Source organism: Microcaecilia unicolor, chromosome 3, assembly GCF_901765095.1.
Source record: "Microcaecilia unicolor chromosome 3, aMicUni1.1, whole genome shotgun sequence".
NCBI lineage: Eukaryota > Metazoa > Chordata > Amphibia > Gymnophiona > Siphonopidae > Microcaecilia > Microcaecilia unicolor.
In genome coordinates, this window is record NC_044033.1 from 331355976 (window position 1) to 331371723 (window position 15748).

The 15748-nt window shown below is 48.7% G+C and overlaps 1 protein-coding gene across 3 annotated transcripts in view; it reads right to left on the reverse strand.

Moving 5' to 3' along the window:
- The window catches only part of LOC115466859 (dynein light chain Tctex-type 1-like), a 79990-nt gene extending 71643 nt beyond the window's left edge, over window positions 1-8347 (reverse strand). For 2 of the 3 annotated variants that reach the window (XM_030198419.1, XM_030198417.1), the window contains exon 1: window positions 8204-8347. In XM_030198419.1, the coding sequence (XP_030054279.1) occupies window positions 8204-8281 (78 nt within the window). In that variant the 5' untranslated portion in view covers window positions 8282-8347. Of the gene's footprint in view, window positions 1-7636; window positions 7720-8203 lie in introns of those variants that run through there. The other variant, XM_030198418.1, reaches the window with a different exon arrangement.
- Between the last annotated feature and the right edge of the window lie 7401 nt (window positions 8348-15748).

The following is a 15748-nucleotide window of genomic DNA, read 5'->3' on the forward strand; positions in this document are numbered from 1 at the left end:
GGGAATTAACCCAGCTCATCCCCACACAAGTGGGGGAGGGGAATCCGTCCAGCTCATCCCCGCGGAGCGGGGGAGGGACACCACCCCGCCGATGCGGGGGGATCTGGCTTATCCTGCAACCGCAAACGCGGGAGGAGCTGACTGACCCTAACACCGCCGAAGCGGGAGGGGTACAAAGCTGCCCTACTGCCGCACGAAGCGGGAGGGAGCGCCGGCAGAATTTAAGTCTCAATCCAGCCCCGTAAAACGGAGGGGAGAGGAATGCAGCAGCTCACTGTAACACAAATTCGTCTCAACTCTTGAAGAATTCATTGAAAAACTTGAACCCGAAGTCCTCCTGAACAGGAACTGAAGACTAAACTTGAACCTGAAATGCAACCAGAATATAAACAGTACAGATATCTGGGAGGGGCTATGGATTGATCAGCTATGATTAATGGAAAGAAAATTATCAGGTATGATACATAATTTTACCTTCCATATCATCATGCTGATCAATCCATAGACTGGTGGGATGTACCGAAGCAGTACTCACCCAGGGCGGGACATTGAAATCCCTGACCGCAACACTGAAGCTCCAAACCGGGCCTCCGCCCGAGCAGCCACAGTCAAGCGGTAATGCCTGGAGAAGGTATGGGCCGAAGCCCAAGTTGCCGCCTTGCAAATCTCTTCCAAGGAGACGGACCCGGCCTCTGCCATCGAGGCCGCCTGAGCTCTAGTGGAGTGAGCCTTCAGCTGGATAGGCGGCACCTTCCCCGCGGCCACATAAGCCGCTGCAATGGCTTCCTTGACCCATCTTGCCACTGTAGGCTTAGCAGCCTGCAGACCCTTACGAGGACCTGCAAACAGGACAAACAGATGATCCGATTTCCGGAAATCATTGGTCACTTCCAAGTATCTGATGATGACACGTCTCACATCCAGATATTTGAGAGCAGAGTATTCCTCTGGGTAGTCCTCCCTACGAAAGGAAGGGAGACAGAGCTGCTGATTCACATGGAAGCGAGAAACAATCTTGGGCAGGAAGGAAGGCACTGTACGAATAGTCACTCCTGCCTCAGTGAACTGCAGAAAAGGCTCTCTACATGAGAGCGCCTGGAGCTCGGAAACTCTTCTGGCTGAAGTGATAGCCACCAAAAAGACTGCTTTCAACGTCAGGTCTTTCAGAGATGCCCTCAACAAGGGTTCAAAAGGCGGCTTCTGCAATGCTCTTAGCACCAGGTTGAGATTCCACGCAGGCACCACTGAGTGCAGAGGAGGGCGCAGGTGATTAACTCCCTTGAGAAAGCGCACCACATCTGGCTGCGAAGCCAGGGAAACACCCTTCAGGCGGCCCCTGAAGCAAGCCAGAGCTGCTACCTGGACTTTAAGGGAACTGAGCGACAGGCCTTTCTCCAGACCTTCTTGCAGGAACGCCAACACTGAAGAAATTGGAGCAGTGAAGGGAGAAAGTGAGCCTGCTTCACACCACGCTGCAAAGATACGCCAAACCCTGGCGTAAGCAGTAGAAGTAGAGCGCTTCCTCGCTCTCAGCATAGTGGCGATGACCTTGTCTGAGAAGCCCTTCTTTCTCAGACGCTGCCGCTCAATAGCCAGGCCGTAAGCCCAAAGGGGGAGGGATCCTCCATCACCACGGGACCCTGATGTAACAGGCCCTGCTCCACTGGCAGCCGCAGAGGATCGTCCACTGAGAGCCTGATCAAGTCCGCATACCAGGGACGTCTGGGCCAGTCCGGACCCACCAGGATTATCCGGCCCGGATGCTTTGCCACCCGGTCTAGCACCCTGCCCAACATGGGCCAGGGCGGGAACACATAGAGAAGCTCTTGTGTTGGCCACTGTTGGAGAAGAGCATCTACTCCCAGGGATCGAGGGTCCCGTCCTCTGCTGAAAAAGTGCGGCACTTGGCAATTGGCCTATGACGCCATCAGATCTAGGCTCGGCTGGCCCCAGCGCTTCGTGATGTCCAAGAACGCCTGAGCAGATAGCTGCCACTCTCCGGGCTCCAAGGTATGGCGACTGAGAAAGTCCGCCTTGACATTCATGACTCCGGCAATGTGGGCCGCTGACAGCTGTTCCAGGTTCGCTTCCGCCCACTGGCATAGATTCATGGCCTCCTTGGCTAGAGGGGCGCTCTTGGTACCTCCCTGGCGGTTGACATAAGCCACAGCCGTGGCATTGTCCGACAGGACCCGTACTGGCTTCAACGCCAGTACCGGGATGAACTCCAAAAGCGCCAACCGAATGGCTCTGAGTTCCAGGAGGTTGATAGACCACTTTGCCTCTGCAGGAGACCAGAGCCCCTGCGCTGTCCTTCCCAAGCAGTGGGCTCCCCAGCCCGACAAAGAGGCGTCCGTCGTGACGACAATCCACTCCGGGGTCACCAGAGGCATTCCCATAGACAACTTGTCTGTCTGCATCCACCAGCTCAGCGCCTTGCGCACTGCTGGGTCCAAGGGAAGGCGCACAGCATAATCCTCCGACATCGGAGTCCAGCGCTGCAGCAGAGAGTGTTGTAGTGGTCTCATATGAGCCCTGGCCCAGGGCACTACTTCCATCGTGGCCGTCATATAGCCCAACAGCTGCACATAGTCCCAAGCCCGAAGAGGAGAGGCTACTAGGAACTGGTCCACCTGAGCCTGAAGCTTGACAATCCGATTGTCTGGCAGGAACACTCTGCCCACTTGGGTGTCGAATCGAACTCCCAGATACTCCAGGGACTGAGTCGGGCTAAGCTGGCTCTTCTCCCAGTTGATGATCCAGCCCAGGGAGCTCAAAAGAGCAACCACCCGGTCCACAGCTTTGCCGCACTCTGCATAAGAGGGGGCTCGGATCAACCAGTCGTCCAGATAATGATGGACTTGTACTCCTTCCTTTCGCAGGAAGGCCGCGATGACCACCATTACTTTGGAGAAGGTCCGCGGAGCAGTAGCCAACCCGAAAGGGAGGGCTCTGAACTGGAAGTGTCGGCCCAGGACTGCAAAACACAGAAAGCGTTGATGAGGAGGCCAGATGGGAATATGCAGGTACGCTTCCTTGATGTCCAAGGAAGCCAAGAACTCTCCTGCCTTCACTGCCGCTATAACAGAACGGAGAGTCTCCATGCGAAAGTGCCGCACTTTCAAGGCCTGATTGACCCCTTGAGGTCGAGGATAGGCCGGACAGAACCTCCTTTCTTTGGTACCACAAAGTAAATGGAGTAACGTCCCTTGCCAGTCTGATTTTCTGGCACCGGAACGACCGCACCCAGGTGGATCAGGTTGTCCAAGGTCTGCTGCACTGCCACAGCTTTGACCGGAGACTTGCAGGGAGAGAGTACAAACCCGTCTCTTAAGGGTCGGCAGAACTCTAACTTGTAGCCGTCTCTGATGACTTCCAGCACCCAAGCGTCTGAAGTTACTTTGGTCCACTCGCCCAGAAACGAGGACAGGCGTCCTCCAATCTGCACTGGGCCATGGACCAAGACCCCGTCATTGGGTACGAGACCCTGGGGGAGGACCGGAGGACGTACCTCCGGGACGGCGGTCTCTGCGAAAGGAATGCTGCTTGGGGGAGAAGTTCCTTTTGAAGGAAGAGGGGGCAGAGGAGCCCGACTTGCCCGGGCGGTACCGACGGGCTTCTTGAAACCGTCCTCTGGAGATACCGGGGCGAGCACTGGCCCGAGCCCTGACCTCTGGTAACCTCTTGCCCTTAGACGTGTCGAGATCGGTCACGATTTTGTCCAGCTCGACCCCAAAGAGCAGCTTGCCTTTAAAAGGCAACTTAGCCAGGCGGGACTTAGAGGCATGGTCCGCAGACCAATGTTTCAGCCAAAGCCAGCGCCGCGCACAGACTGTCTGAGCCATGCCTTTAGCCGAGGCTCTCAAGACATCATACAGTAAGTCTGCCAAATAAGCCAAGCCCGATTCCAGGGCCGGCCAGTCAGCCCTCAAGGAAGGATCCTAGGGGGAAGCCCGCTGCACCAACGTCAGGCACGCCCTGGCCACATAGGAGCCGCAAACTGAGGCCTGCAAACTTAAGGCAGCCGCCTCGAAGGACGACCTTAAAGCCGCTTCCAATCTTCTGTCTTGGGCGTCCTTTAGTGCCGTGCCACCTTCCACCGGCAAAGCCGTTTTCTTAGTCACTGCACTGATTAAAGAATCCACGGTAGGCCAAACAAAGGCCTCACGCTCACTTTCAGGCAAAGGATAGAGGCGGGACATAGCCCTAGCCACTTTGAGGCTCGCTTCCGGGACATCCCATTGAGCCGAAATTAAGGTGTGCATGGCATCATGCACGTGGAAGGTTCTGGGCGGGCGCTTCGTCCCCAGCATAATGGCGGAGCCAACAGGGGCTGAGGGAGAGACGTCCTCCGCAGAGGAAATCTTCAAAATGCTCATGGCCTGCGTTAACAGGTTGGGCAAATCCTCTGAGCGAAAGATCCGTGCTGCAGAGGGGTCATCCGCTCCATCCGAGCGGGAATCCGTCTCCTCCAAGGAATCCCCAAAGGACCGTTGGGAGAACTCAGATACGCTGCCCTCATCTACATCAGAGGAAACAGCGTCCTCTAAGGCCTGGGCATCCACCCGAGGGCGTTTACTTCCGGGGGCCTCAACCCCTTTATCGGACAAGGGAGAAGGGGCAGCGTTCTGCATAAGGAAGGCCTGATGCAGCAGCAAAATAAACTCGGGGGAGAAACCCCCCAACCTGTGCAATTCAGCAGCCTGGGCCACAGCCCTAGACGCACCCTCAACCGGCGCTCACAAGAGCGGGGGAGAACCATGCTGCGTATCCAAGATGGCGTCCGGCGCGACACTCCGCGAAGGAGCCGCGCGGGAAGAACAGCGCTTAACTTTAGCCGCTTTTTTGCCGTCGCCCAAATCAAGGGCGGCCATGGCATGAACGTCTCCCAGCTCAAGGGCGGCCCAAGAAGAAGCCGTCCGAGCAGAGTGGCCGGCCAAGATGGCGGAGGCGAGCAGCGGGGAATGGGCGTTTATGGCGGGAAAAACCGCCGCGCCGGAGGAAGACCCGGGACACTGACCGGCCTCCAAACTGACACCCAACAAGGGCGAATCAGACTTTAAAACCCCCGCATCCCCGCTAGAAGCGCACACGCGGTCCGGGGAGCGATTCTTCGCGCCCTCGCCCTCCGACGCCATAGGCCACGTGGAGATCAATCGGGGAACCCCCTGCCCGCTATAAAAAGGTAAAAATTACCTGCTTCTCGCTCCGAGCTGTAACGACCTGGTGTCCCAGTGAGTAGCTGCAATAAACGTTTAAATAAACGTCGAAATAAACGCCCTTAAGGATGTTCAAATTTTTTTTTTTTTTTAACGGAGCCAGCGGGAGGGGGGAGAAAAGGAGGGACCTGGCGCCACCAGGTTTGCACTTGCTCAAGAAGAGCCCTCAACCCCAGGCACTCAACAAAACCTAAAAATTAGGCTTGGAGGCCTAGCCAGAGCTGCTGCTGTGTGTGACCACCACCTGCTGAGATAGAGAACATACTGAGGAGTTTCCAGCAGCACATGACCACATATAGGGAGGCAAAAGGATTGCTCTCTATCTCCACCTGCTGGTAGATGGACACAACCCACCAGTCTATGGATTGATCAGCATGATGATATGGAATCACGCTTTCCAAATATACTAGGACTAGGGGGCATGGATGAAACTACAGTGTAGTAAATTTAAAACAAATCGGAGAAAATTTTTCTTTAACCAATGCGTAATTAAACTCTGGAATTCATTGCCGGAGAACGTGGTGAAGGCGGTTAGCTTAGCAGAGTTTTAAAAAGGGTTAGACGGTTTCCTAAAGGACAAGTCCATAAACCGCTACTAAATGGACTTGGGAAAAATCCACAATTCCGGGAATAACATGTATAGAATGTTTGGGAAGCTTGCCAGGTACCCTTGGTCTGGATTGGCCACTGTCGTGGACAGGATGCTGGGCTCGATGTACCCTTGGTCTTTTCCCAGTGTGGCATTACTTAAGTACTTATATTGTAGGATCCTGTCATGTGTGTTATGTTTGCCATTATAGTAGACTTATGCCTGGTCAAGTTTAAGAGTGTGATAATGTAACCATATTTAAAAAGACAAAATTGAATATCACTAAAACCAGTGGTGTAGCCAGACCTAACATTTTGGGTGGGCCCAGAGCATACAGGTATAAGTAGTGTTTCTTGCTACAAAATAATGCATTAGAATGTACTTGATCAGTGGCGTAGGAAGGGGGGGGGGGGGGGCGGGGGCGGGAGGGGCGGTCCGCCCCGGGTGTACGCGCTCGGGAGGGTGCCGGCCCCGCTGGTTCCCTGCTCTCTCTGCCCCGGAACAGGTTACTTCCTGTTCCGGGGCAGAGAGAGCAGGGAACCAGCGGGGCCGACACAGCTCCGAGTGACGTGCACTCGGGGCGGATCGGCCCTCCCGCAGGTAAGAATGCGGTCCGGGGAGGGGTTGCGCTCCGGGGGGGGGGGGGGGGGTGTCACGCCGTTCTGCACCCGGGGGGGGGGGGGGTGCACAGCGGCGACCCGCCCCGGGTGCCATTAGCCCTAGCTACGGCACTGTACTTGATGATGGATTAATAAGTAGTATGCCCAACATCTGCCCTGCAGCAACATAATTTAAAAACAATATTTTCTCCTCCACCTTGTAAGACACTGCCTACCCAACAAAAACAGTGTTAGACAGTACTTGTTACAGATGGACCGACAATAAAGATTGACAACGTGGATGCAGCAGCTCACAGGTTTGCTTGCTGTGTTTTGATGAACGGCAATGACGGCTGCGCGGGGGAGAGGAAACAGAGATTAATCAAATGTCTTCCTTACTTACAGTGGACTAGATAGGCTCACTTCCACTCCAGTCTATTACACCTCCTTAAAGATTCGCCGAGGAAAGAGAATAGCGAATCGCTGCGCTGGGTTATGGCTGGTGATCACTGCAGTGTAAACAGCAGCGGCCGTCAAAACAAAGTCACGCTCCAGCTTTAAGGTTGTACTTAGATCCGGAGGATCCCGCAGATCTAGCTTTTACACCGTCCCTAGCGCCGGCCTTGGATGGAGTGAGGAGGAAAATGACGAGATGAAATAAAATGGACTAGAGAAGTTGACCAAGCTTAATTTTGGGAAAGAGTAATACTGATATAGACCTAAAGAGATGGAGGTCAACAAATGAAAGAAGATAAGAAAGATTTCAAGAGAAGAATAAACAAGGGGTCTTGGGGGAAGACCAAGAAAATGGACAAGTGAAAAAACACAACAACATTTTAAATCAAAGATGTAACCGGCTCTCACAGGCTCTCGAGAGCCATTTGTTAACTTTTTAAGAATTTTGGGAGCCGGTTCTCCATAGCTACTTTAACAAATGGATCCCAAAATGTGGGCTTGGGCCCCTCCTGAATTCTCTTTTACTTTGCTGGCGAGAGAGAGCCCCCTGTTAACAATTTACCAGCACACCCCTGGATGTAAGTAACCAGTTAAGATAGTTATACTAGTTGCTGGGATGGATGGTTTAAATGCGTTCTTTCCTCATTTTTTCAACGGCTGAAGGTACCAGAGGAGATAAAAAGTGGATAACTAAATAAATGCGCAGGGACGGTAACACAAGCACATTAATCCCGGACAAGAGGGTTATCTATAGCGTTAATGTCTTCCCTCACCTCCTCCACCAAATGAAACTCATCCATATTTTCCCTGTCACGCACTGCGCAGTGCGCACACCAGCTGCCGGGCCGCACGCGCGCTGGTGAGGGGGAGGGGTGCCAATTGTCGGCAGAGCGCGCCAGAGGTACGGGGAGAGCAGGGCGTGGTGGCGCTTAATTAATAAAGACATGTCTGCACTGCAGTGGTTACTATAACACAAAACGCTATATTGTTTCTTGACCTTCGTCTTTACTTTCATTATTCTAAGGTAAAGAAAAAAGAGCGAGCGACCAAATGTGATTTAAAGAGGGTAGGAGGCTATTAAGGATAGGAGGTTTTGGCCAATGCTGAGCACGAACCTGGTGAGTGCTTTAAAAGATTGTAACTGAAAAGTTAGTCTCAGCACCCGGGTATTTTTTTTAGGCCTTTCCTCCTGCCAGTGGTGGATCATCTACACACCTCTTCACAGCAGGAAGAAGGGAATCTCTACAGTCTATGGTTTGGATTCGCCAGCATTGTTTTGCCATCCATTATTTTTATTTATTTTTTGGTACATAATTCCCGCAATGAGTTAAGTACCTTACCTCTCTCCTCCAGGGCAGTATTAGTCCAACTGGCACCAAAAGCATTGAGGTCGGTGGGCACTTTGAGCATCTGCACATGCCTAAAGTCTGTCAGTTTCTGCCCCTTCTGAAACAGGAAGTTTGGAGGGGGGGCGGGGAAGCAGATGCCCCAGGGGTGGAAGGTACAACATTAAACATATCACAGGGGCAGGGAGGTGGAGAGAAGTGCTGGAGACTATGGTGGCAGGGAAGGAAAGAAATGCTGGGTGGGCACCATGATGGGGGATTCAGAGGTAGGGAAGGATGCTGGATGCTTTGTGTGTAGCAGGGGAACGAATATGAGATGGTAGGTAATGGAGCTGGAGGCAGAGCTTGGACCCCTCCCCAAAAATAAAAAGGTGTTCCGCTGCCCCCTGACTCATAATACTAAATTTGACTGAAGTTTATTGGACAGTTCTTAGAAGCACCTATGACTCAGGAGGTTTGGGGGAAGGTAGATTAACAGTGGCGTAGCCACAGGTGGGCCAGGGCCCACCCAACAGTAGCACACGTTTAGCGGTAGCTGGTGGGGATCCCAAGCTCCGCCAGCTGAAGACATCCTCCTGATAGTAATTAAAATGCTGCTCTCCATGATACTGGCACCTGTGCATGCTCAGTTTTCAGCGCATGCCTAGTGCAGACTACCAAGGTGGCAAGAAGCGTTTTCCTGCAAGCGCCAGCTCAGATATTTTTCTGGTGAGTTGTGAAGAACACTTGGTGCCCACCCAAAATCTGTTGTCTGGCTATGTCCCTAGTAGCTTTGCAGTGTACCAAGGAGTGACATGTCTTTTGTATATGATTGTTTTTGTTTTTTCTTTGTTAAATTCTTCGTTTCTTAATTTTAAAAGAAAAGGTTGGCACTTGATGTATGGATGAGAATTTTGCATTATGGAGCTTACATAATTTTATTTTTTTGGTGGTCATGCCTAATCCTCATGAAGAACTTTATAGACCAAAAATGGGCAAATCAGAATCTCTTTTGTGAGAGGAATAAATGTGATGACCTGAACCAATAGGACCTCATTCAACCATCTGAGCGGTTTTCTTTAGCTAAATTTCCAGCCACAACTAACCAGCTATGTTTACAGCTGAAAATTCTAAATCAGTCAGACAAAATTTGTCCATTAGATTTAAGTTGTCTATTTACTGTAAATTTGCATTGGATGGCTAAATTTGAAAAAACAATCCCAGGAATATCTCAGGTCCCATTCCCTTCCTAATGGCTCAATTTGTGCACCTTGTGATTTAGCTGGTTAGATAGTTTTATAGGTACATATATCAGACTATCTTCTGAAGTTAACCTGATAAATCGTTTGAAAATCTTCTTCTAAGCCTTAGTAATTCAGGTTCTGTATGGAACACAGAAAACAAATATTTGAAAGGATATATTCTCTTTGCTACCTACCATTTGTTCAGTTGAGTTCAGGTATGTATATATATATTTTTTTTTTGAATGTTGTATTTGTGTGTTTCATCTGGCCAAGTATGTTATTAAGCTTGTCTAGTTCTAGAAATATATCTACCAACCCTGCTGTTTCTGCAGCATGATTCTCAAGGGGTTAGAGGTTTTGGTCTATAAATAACTAACTACCGTATAGCTAGGATAGGATGTATAATTCAGACACTAACTTCCTCACTTCACAGCCTTCGCTATATCATGTGGTTATGGTAATTTTTTTTTTTCTCTGGGGAGCAAACCTGAAGCACATTTAGCTAAAGGTACTGCACAATTGCTTGACCTCAAAATAACTCTAATAATTTAGTTGAAAGTGGTTCAGTTAGGTTGTTTTGTAAGTTCTTCATAAGCAATTGCCTCAAATTCTGAGGAAGTCTTGTACTTTATTAGAAAACTCCAGCAGAGCACCTGTTCACTCGTTCCAAATCAGTGAGACTACTCAAAGTAAGTTGTAGCTCTGTAGTAGCTCCCTCGGGGGCTTGCTGGCGAGTATGCAGGAAGGAAAAGGTTGATGACGTCTCTTCTTCCCACAGCAAAGGAAAGAAAAGAAATTTCTCTCGTGTTTCGGATATCTCATGAATAGTGAGCTGTCTGTATCTTTGCTGTCTTGCAGTTTGAGCGGTGAGTAATTTTGCTTTCTGAATGCAGGACTGTAAAATCTGTAAAAGATTTGTAGAGATCTTAGAAATGTACGCTGTGGTTGCTCAGTAAAAGACTTAATTTGGTAAACTGTATTTTTGTGTTACAGGCAGGAGGGGTCAGATTCACAAGTCTTTACCCGTTAAACTTCGTATATTATTCCCTAAGATAACAAATAGGAGAACTACGCAGAGGCAAGGGTTCAAAATGTTTTCCACCAAAGATCTCTAGATAAGGGTGTAAGTAGGTGTGGGCGGGGACTACTGATTGGATGCTTTAGGGAGTGTTGGTGGACTTTATGGGGAATATGTGTATATGTTAGATGTTATGTGTAAGTGGGAGGTGGAATATAAGAACATAAGAGTAGCCATACTAGGTCAGACCAATGGTCCATCTTGCGCAGCATCCTGTTTCCAGCAGTGGCCAAGCCAGGTCACAAATATCTTGGCAGCAGCGGCGTAGCGAGGCCGGCTGACACCAGGGGTGGGTCGTCGCTGCGCACCCCCCCTCGGCGCGCGCAACCCCCCCCCCCGAGTGCATCTTTACCGCTGGCGCTCCGCCCCGCCGAGTGCATGTCGTCTCTGGGAGCTGCGTCAGATCCGTTGGTTCCCTGGTTTCTCTGCCCCGGAACAGGAAGCAACCTGTTCTGGGGCAAAGAGAGCAGGTAACCAGCGGCGCCGACCCCCCCCCCAGCGCGTGCACCTAGGGCGGACCGCCCCACCGCCCCCCCTTCCTACGCCACTGTCTGGCAGAAACCCAAATCATGGTAACATTCCATGCTACAAATCCCAGGGCAAGCAGTTGTTTTCCCATGTTTGTCTCAGTAGCAGACTATGGAGTTTTCCTCCAGGAACTTGTCCAAACTTTTTTTTTAAACCCAGATACGCTAACCACTTTTCCTCCAGCAAAGAGTTCCAGAGCTTAACTATTCATTGAGTGAAAAAATATTTTCTCCTGTTTGTTTTAAAAGTATTTCCATGTAACTTACTTGAGTGTCCTTTAGTCTTTGTACTTTTGGAATGAGTAAAAAATCTACTTGCTACTCGTTCTACATGTTTATTCTCGCCTTCAAAGAAATGAAGCAGATTGGTGAGGCAAGACTTCCCTTGGCAGAACCCATGCTGACTCTGGCCTATTAAACCATGTTAGTCTGTGTTCCGTAATTTTATTTTTTATAATAGTTTCAATTTTTTTGCCCGGCTCTGATATCAGTCATACCGTTCTGTAATTTCCTGGATCACCCCTGGAACCCTTTTTAAAAATTGGCGTCACATTGGCCACCCTTCAGTCTTCAGGTACTACGGATGATTTTAATGATAGGTTACATATTACTAAAAGCAGATCAGCAATTTCATGCTTGAGTTCTTTGAGTACCCTTGGATGTATGCCATCTGGTCCAAGCGAATTACTACTCTTTAATTTGTCAATTTGGCTCAGTACATCTTTCAAGTTCACCAAGATTTCTTTCAGTTCTTCTGCATCCTCACTCTTGAAAAACATTTCCGATACAGGCAGATCTTACATCTTCTTCCGTAAAGACCGAAGCAAAGAATTCATTCAGTTTCTCCGCTACGGCTTTGTCCTACCTGAGCGCCCCTTTTGCTCCTTCGTGATCTAACAGTTCCACGGATTCCCTCGCAGGCTTTCTGCTTCTAATGTACCTGAAAAAGTTATTACAGAGTTTAAGCTTCTGTGGCAATTTCTTTTCATATTCTGTTTTATTCTTCTTTATTAATGCTTTGCATCTGACTTGCCAGTGCTTATTTGCTTCACTTGGGTCCTTTTTCCATTCTTTGAAGGACATTCTTTTGGCTGTAATAGTCTCTTTCACTTCACCTTTTAATCATGCTGGCAGTCATTTTCTCTTCTTTCCACCTTTGCAAATATGTTGAATGCATCTATACTGGGCTTCCAGTATGGTATTTTTTGAATAACATCTACACCAGATTTAGTGTCCTAACTTTAGCAGCCGATCCTTTTAGCTTTTTTTTTTTTTTTAAACCATTTTCCTCAGTTTATTGTAGTCACCCTTTTGAAAATTAAATGCAGCTACAGTAGATTTCCTCTGTGGGTTTATTCCAGATAGCAGCTCAAATTTGATCATGGTATGATCAGTGTTTCCCAGGAGACCCAACACAGCCACCTCTTGCACTATTTATTTTATTTATTTATTTGGATTTTGCTCACACCTTTTTCAGTAGTAAATCAAGGTGAGTTACATTCAGATACACTGAACATTTCTATGTCCCAGGAGGACTCACAATTTAAGTTTGCACCCGAGGCAATGTAGGGTTAAATGACTTACCCAAGATCACAAGGAGCAGCAGTGGGATTTGAAGTAGAGAGTTGCACGGGGACAGAAATCCAACCCATCCCCACCCATCCCCGCAAAAATTTAAACCATCCCAACCCGTCCCCACCCGTCCCCGTAAGAATTTAACCCATCCCCACCCATCCCCGTAAGAATTTAATAGTACATAAAAGAAAGTTCCAGTCAGCTCCCTCAGTCTCTTTCTGGATTTGAGCCACAGCACTGTAGGCAAGGAAGGAATGGAAGTTGGAACTTGGAACACTCTGGTGCGCACATGTAAGATTTGTCTCTGATTCACTGGCAGTGTGTGCTGAGAGGCCGCCACATGCACCGCCAGTAGGTCAGGTGACATCTGATTCTTGTGCCTGTGTCAGAGCTGAGGTCTGTGCACCAGCCTGGGAGCAAAGAGGATTAATAGTAACATAGTAAGTGACAGCAAATAGACCTGAACGGTCCATCCACTCTGCCCAATAGTCACACTCATGATCAATTCATCATTAAATCAACGAGTGTGATATTATATACTTGATTATGGTCTTTCTTTCGTGTTTCTGGAACAAAGACCACAGGAGTCTGTCTGGCTCCATCCTTAAGTTCCAACTGCTGGAGTTGCCATCGAAGCCCACTCCAGCCTATTCATGTTCTCATTTGTGGGACACAGACCATAAAAGTCTGTCCAGCACTGTCCTCATGTTCCAGCCACTGAAGTTGCTGTCTAAGCCCTTTCCAGCCCATCCTACACCAGATTGCCATGTATGAGACACAGACCATACAAGTCTGCCAGGTATCAGCTCTAGTTCATCACAGCCAGAGTCGCCATCTAAGTGTCACTTGACATATCCACACACATGCAGCCATTTAAGGTTAGCTTTTATATAACTTCCATTTTCTAATTAGAGATCCTCTGTGTTCATCCCACGCCTTTTTGAATTCAGTCATCATTTGTGACTCTACCACCTCCTTAATGGAAGACTTTCCACATTTATGCTGTTAAAGCAAGGAAGAAGAGGAGGAGGAGGAGGAGGAGACAGCACTCAAATAAATTGGTATTCGGTACATGAGAGGCTGGTGCAGGTGCAGCTTACACTTCCACGGGAACCCCGCAGAACTGCTTCCATCCCCGCGGGAACCCCGCAGGAACTGCCTCCGTCCCCGCGGGAATCCCGCGGGGACGGAAGCCGTGCAGCTCTCTAATTTGAAGCAGCCTGCATGCCACCAAGGACAAGATCCAAAATGGCTCCTCCTCTTGTCGTTTCCTGGACCAGTTGCTCCAAGAAACAGTTGTTTATTACATCTAGAAATTTTATCTCCCTGGCACTCTCTGATTGTAACATTTATCCAGTCAATATTGGGGTAATTGAAATCACACAGGCGTATACAGACACTTTTGTTTCCAAGATAAGTACGATGTGAAATGATTGTTGTGGCAAGTAAAAAAAAGTTTTTTTGACGTAACGTTCAGCCTTTTTCTGGATCAGTAAGTTGGTTTCTGGTTTTTCATCCTACTACTACTACTTATCATTTCTATAGCACTACAAGGCATACGCAGTGCTGTACACCATACACAAAAGACAGTCCCTGCTCAAAGAGCTTACAATCTAGATAAGACAGGCAGACAGAACAATTAAGAGTATGGGAATAAAGAGGTGAGGAAAAAGGACAGGTGAGCAGTGGTTAGGAGTCAAAAGCAGTGGTGAAGAGGTGGGTTTTAAGGTGATGCTTAGCTATGGGATGGATGGTGGGGAAGGGAAGGATTGATACTGGGATGGATGGGAGGGGGGTGAGGTAGGGAAGGGCTGATGCTGAGGGATGGGGATGGATAGAGAGTATTGAAGGGAAAAGCTGATGCCAGGCTGCTGGGATGGATGGGGTAGGGTAGGGAAGGTCTTTATGTTTTTGTAATATATAGTGCCCAGCCTAAATGTCAGGTCTGGCTATGCCACTGACCGAAAGATGCACTAAAGCATCCTGCGGTAATTTACCTGTCTGCACGCAGTAATAACATGATAATAATTCTTTTCTATTTAGTTTTAGGAGGGAGTGTGAAAGTGTAAAGCAACTAGCACACTGACATTACCATGCGCTAAATGGTTAACACAATGTTACAGCCCTTAGCGTCTCTTAAATAGGAGGTGGTAAGGGCTCCTGTGTTAATTTTTTTTCATTGGCCATGTGCTAATGCTCACATTAGTGAATGGCAAGAGAATGAAATAACAGAAAATGGGCTTTATCGTGCGGGAAAGTCCCAGTTAGGACGTACTAAGCCCATTTACGAGTGCCGTTTAGTAAAAGGGTCCCTAAGTTTGCACACGAAGCAATGGAGGGTAAAGTGACTTGCCCACAATCACAAGGGCTGAAGTGGGATTTGAACTGGGCTTCCTTCCTCTTAAGTGGTTGAACGAGGATTTATATTCAAGTGAAGTTTTTTTTTTAATGACTGATGATTATCGTGAGCCACCTATATAATGTAGGTTTGTCTTTCAATTAGGTGTGTTGTCTTTTTTTCTCCACTTTATATTGAATGTTTTCTGGCAATTCTTCTGATAGAGAACATTATTGTAGAAGTTATTGTTTTGTATGTTTGATTTGAATTCTACAGATTATTTACATTTGTGCGTGCGTCTGGTAGCGCTATACAAATGCTAATAATAATTTGTGGTAATTTAAATCACCTATTATTATAGTGTTTCCTAATTTGCCAGCTTTCCTAATCTGTGTAAATATTTGTTCATCTGTCTCTTTTGGGTGGGCCTGAGCCCCAAGTGCGTGGGCATAACAACCCTGCCCCTGCCTGACATCTCTTTCCCCTCCTTCCCAGGCAATCGGGGGGGGGGGGGGGTTACTTAACTCCACTTCCCTGACCTCCCCCCCTGGTACCTTTAAATCCTTTATGTCTTTGCCAAGAGCAAATCATTCCCCTCGCTCGCACTGGCTCCCCTCACTCGCACTGGCTCCGAGCCTTCACTCTGATGCAACTTCCTAAGTGTGAAGGCTCGAGCCAGTATGAGCAGGGGGAATGTGTTGCTGCTCACTGCCTGTGAAGAACTAAAGGATTTAAAAATACCTGGGGGGAGGGGGGGTCAGGGAAGGGGAGTTAAGTGATTCCCCTTGATTCCTTGGA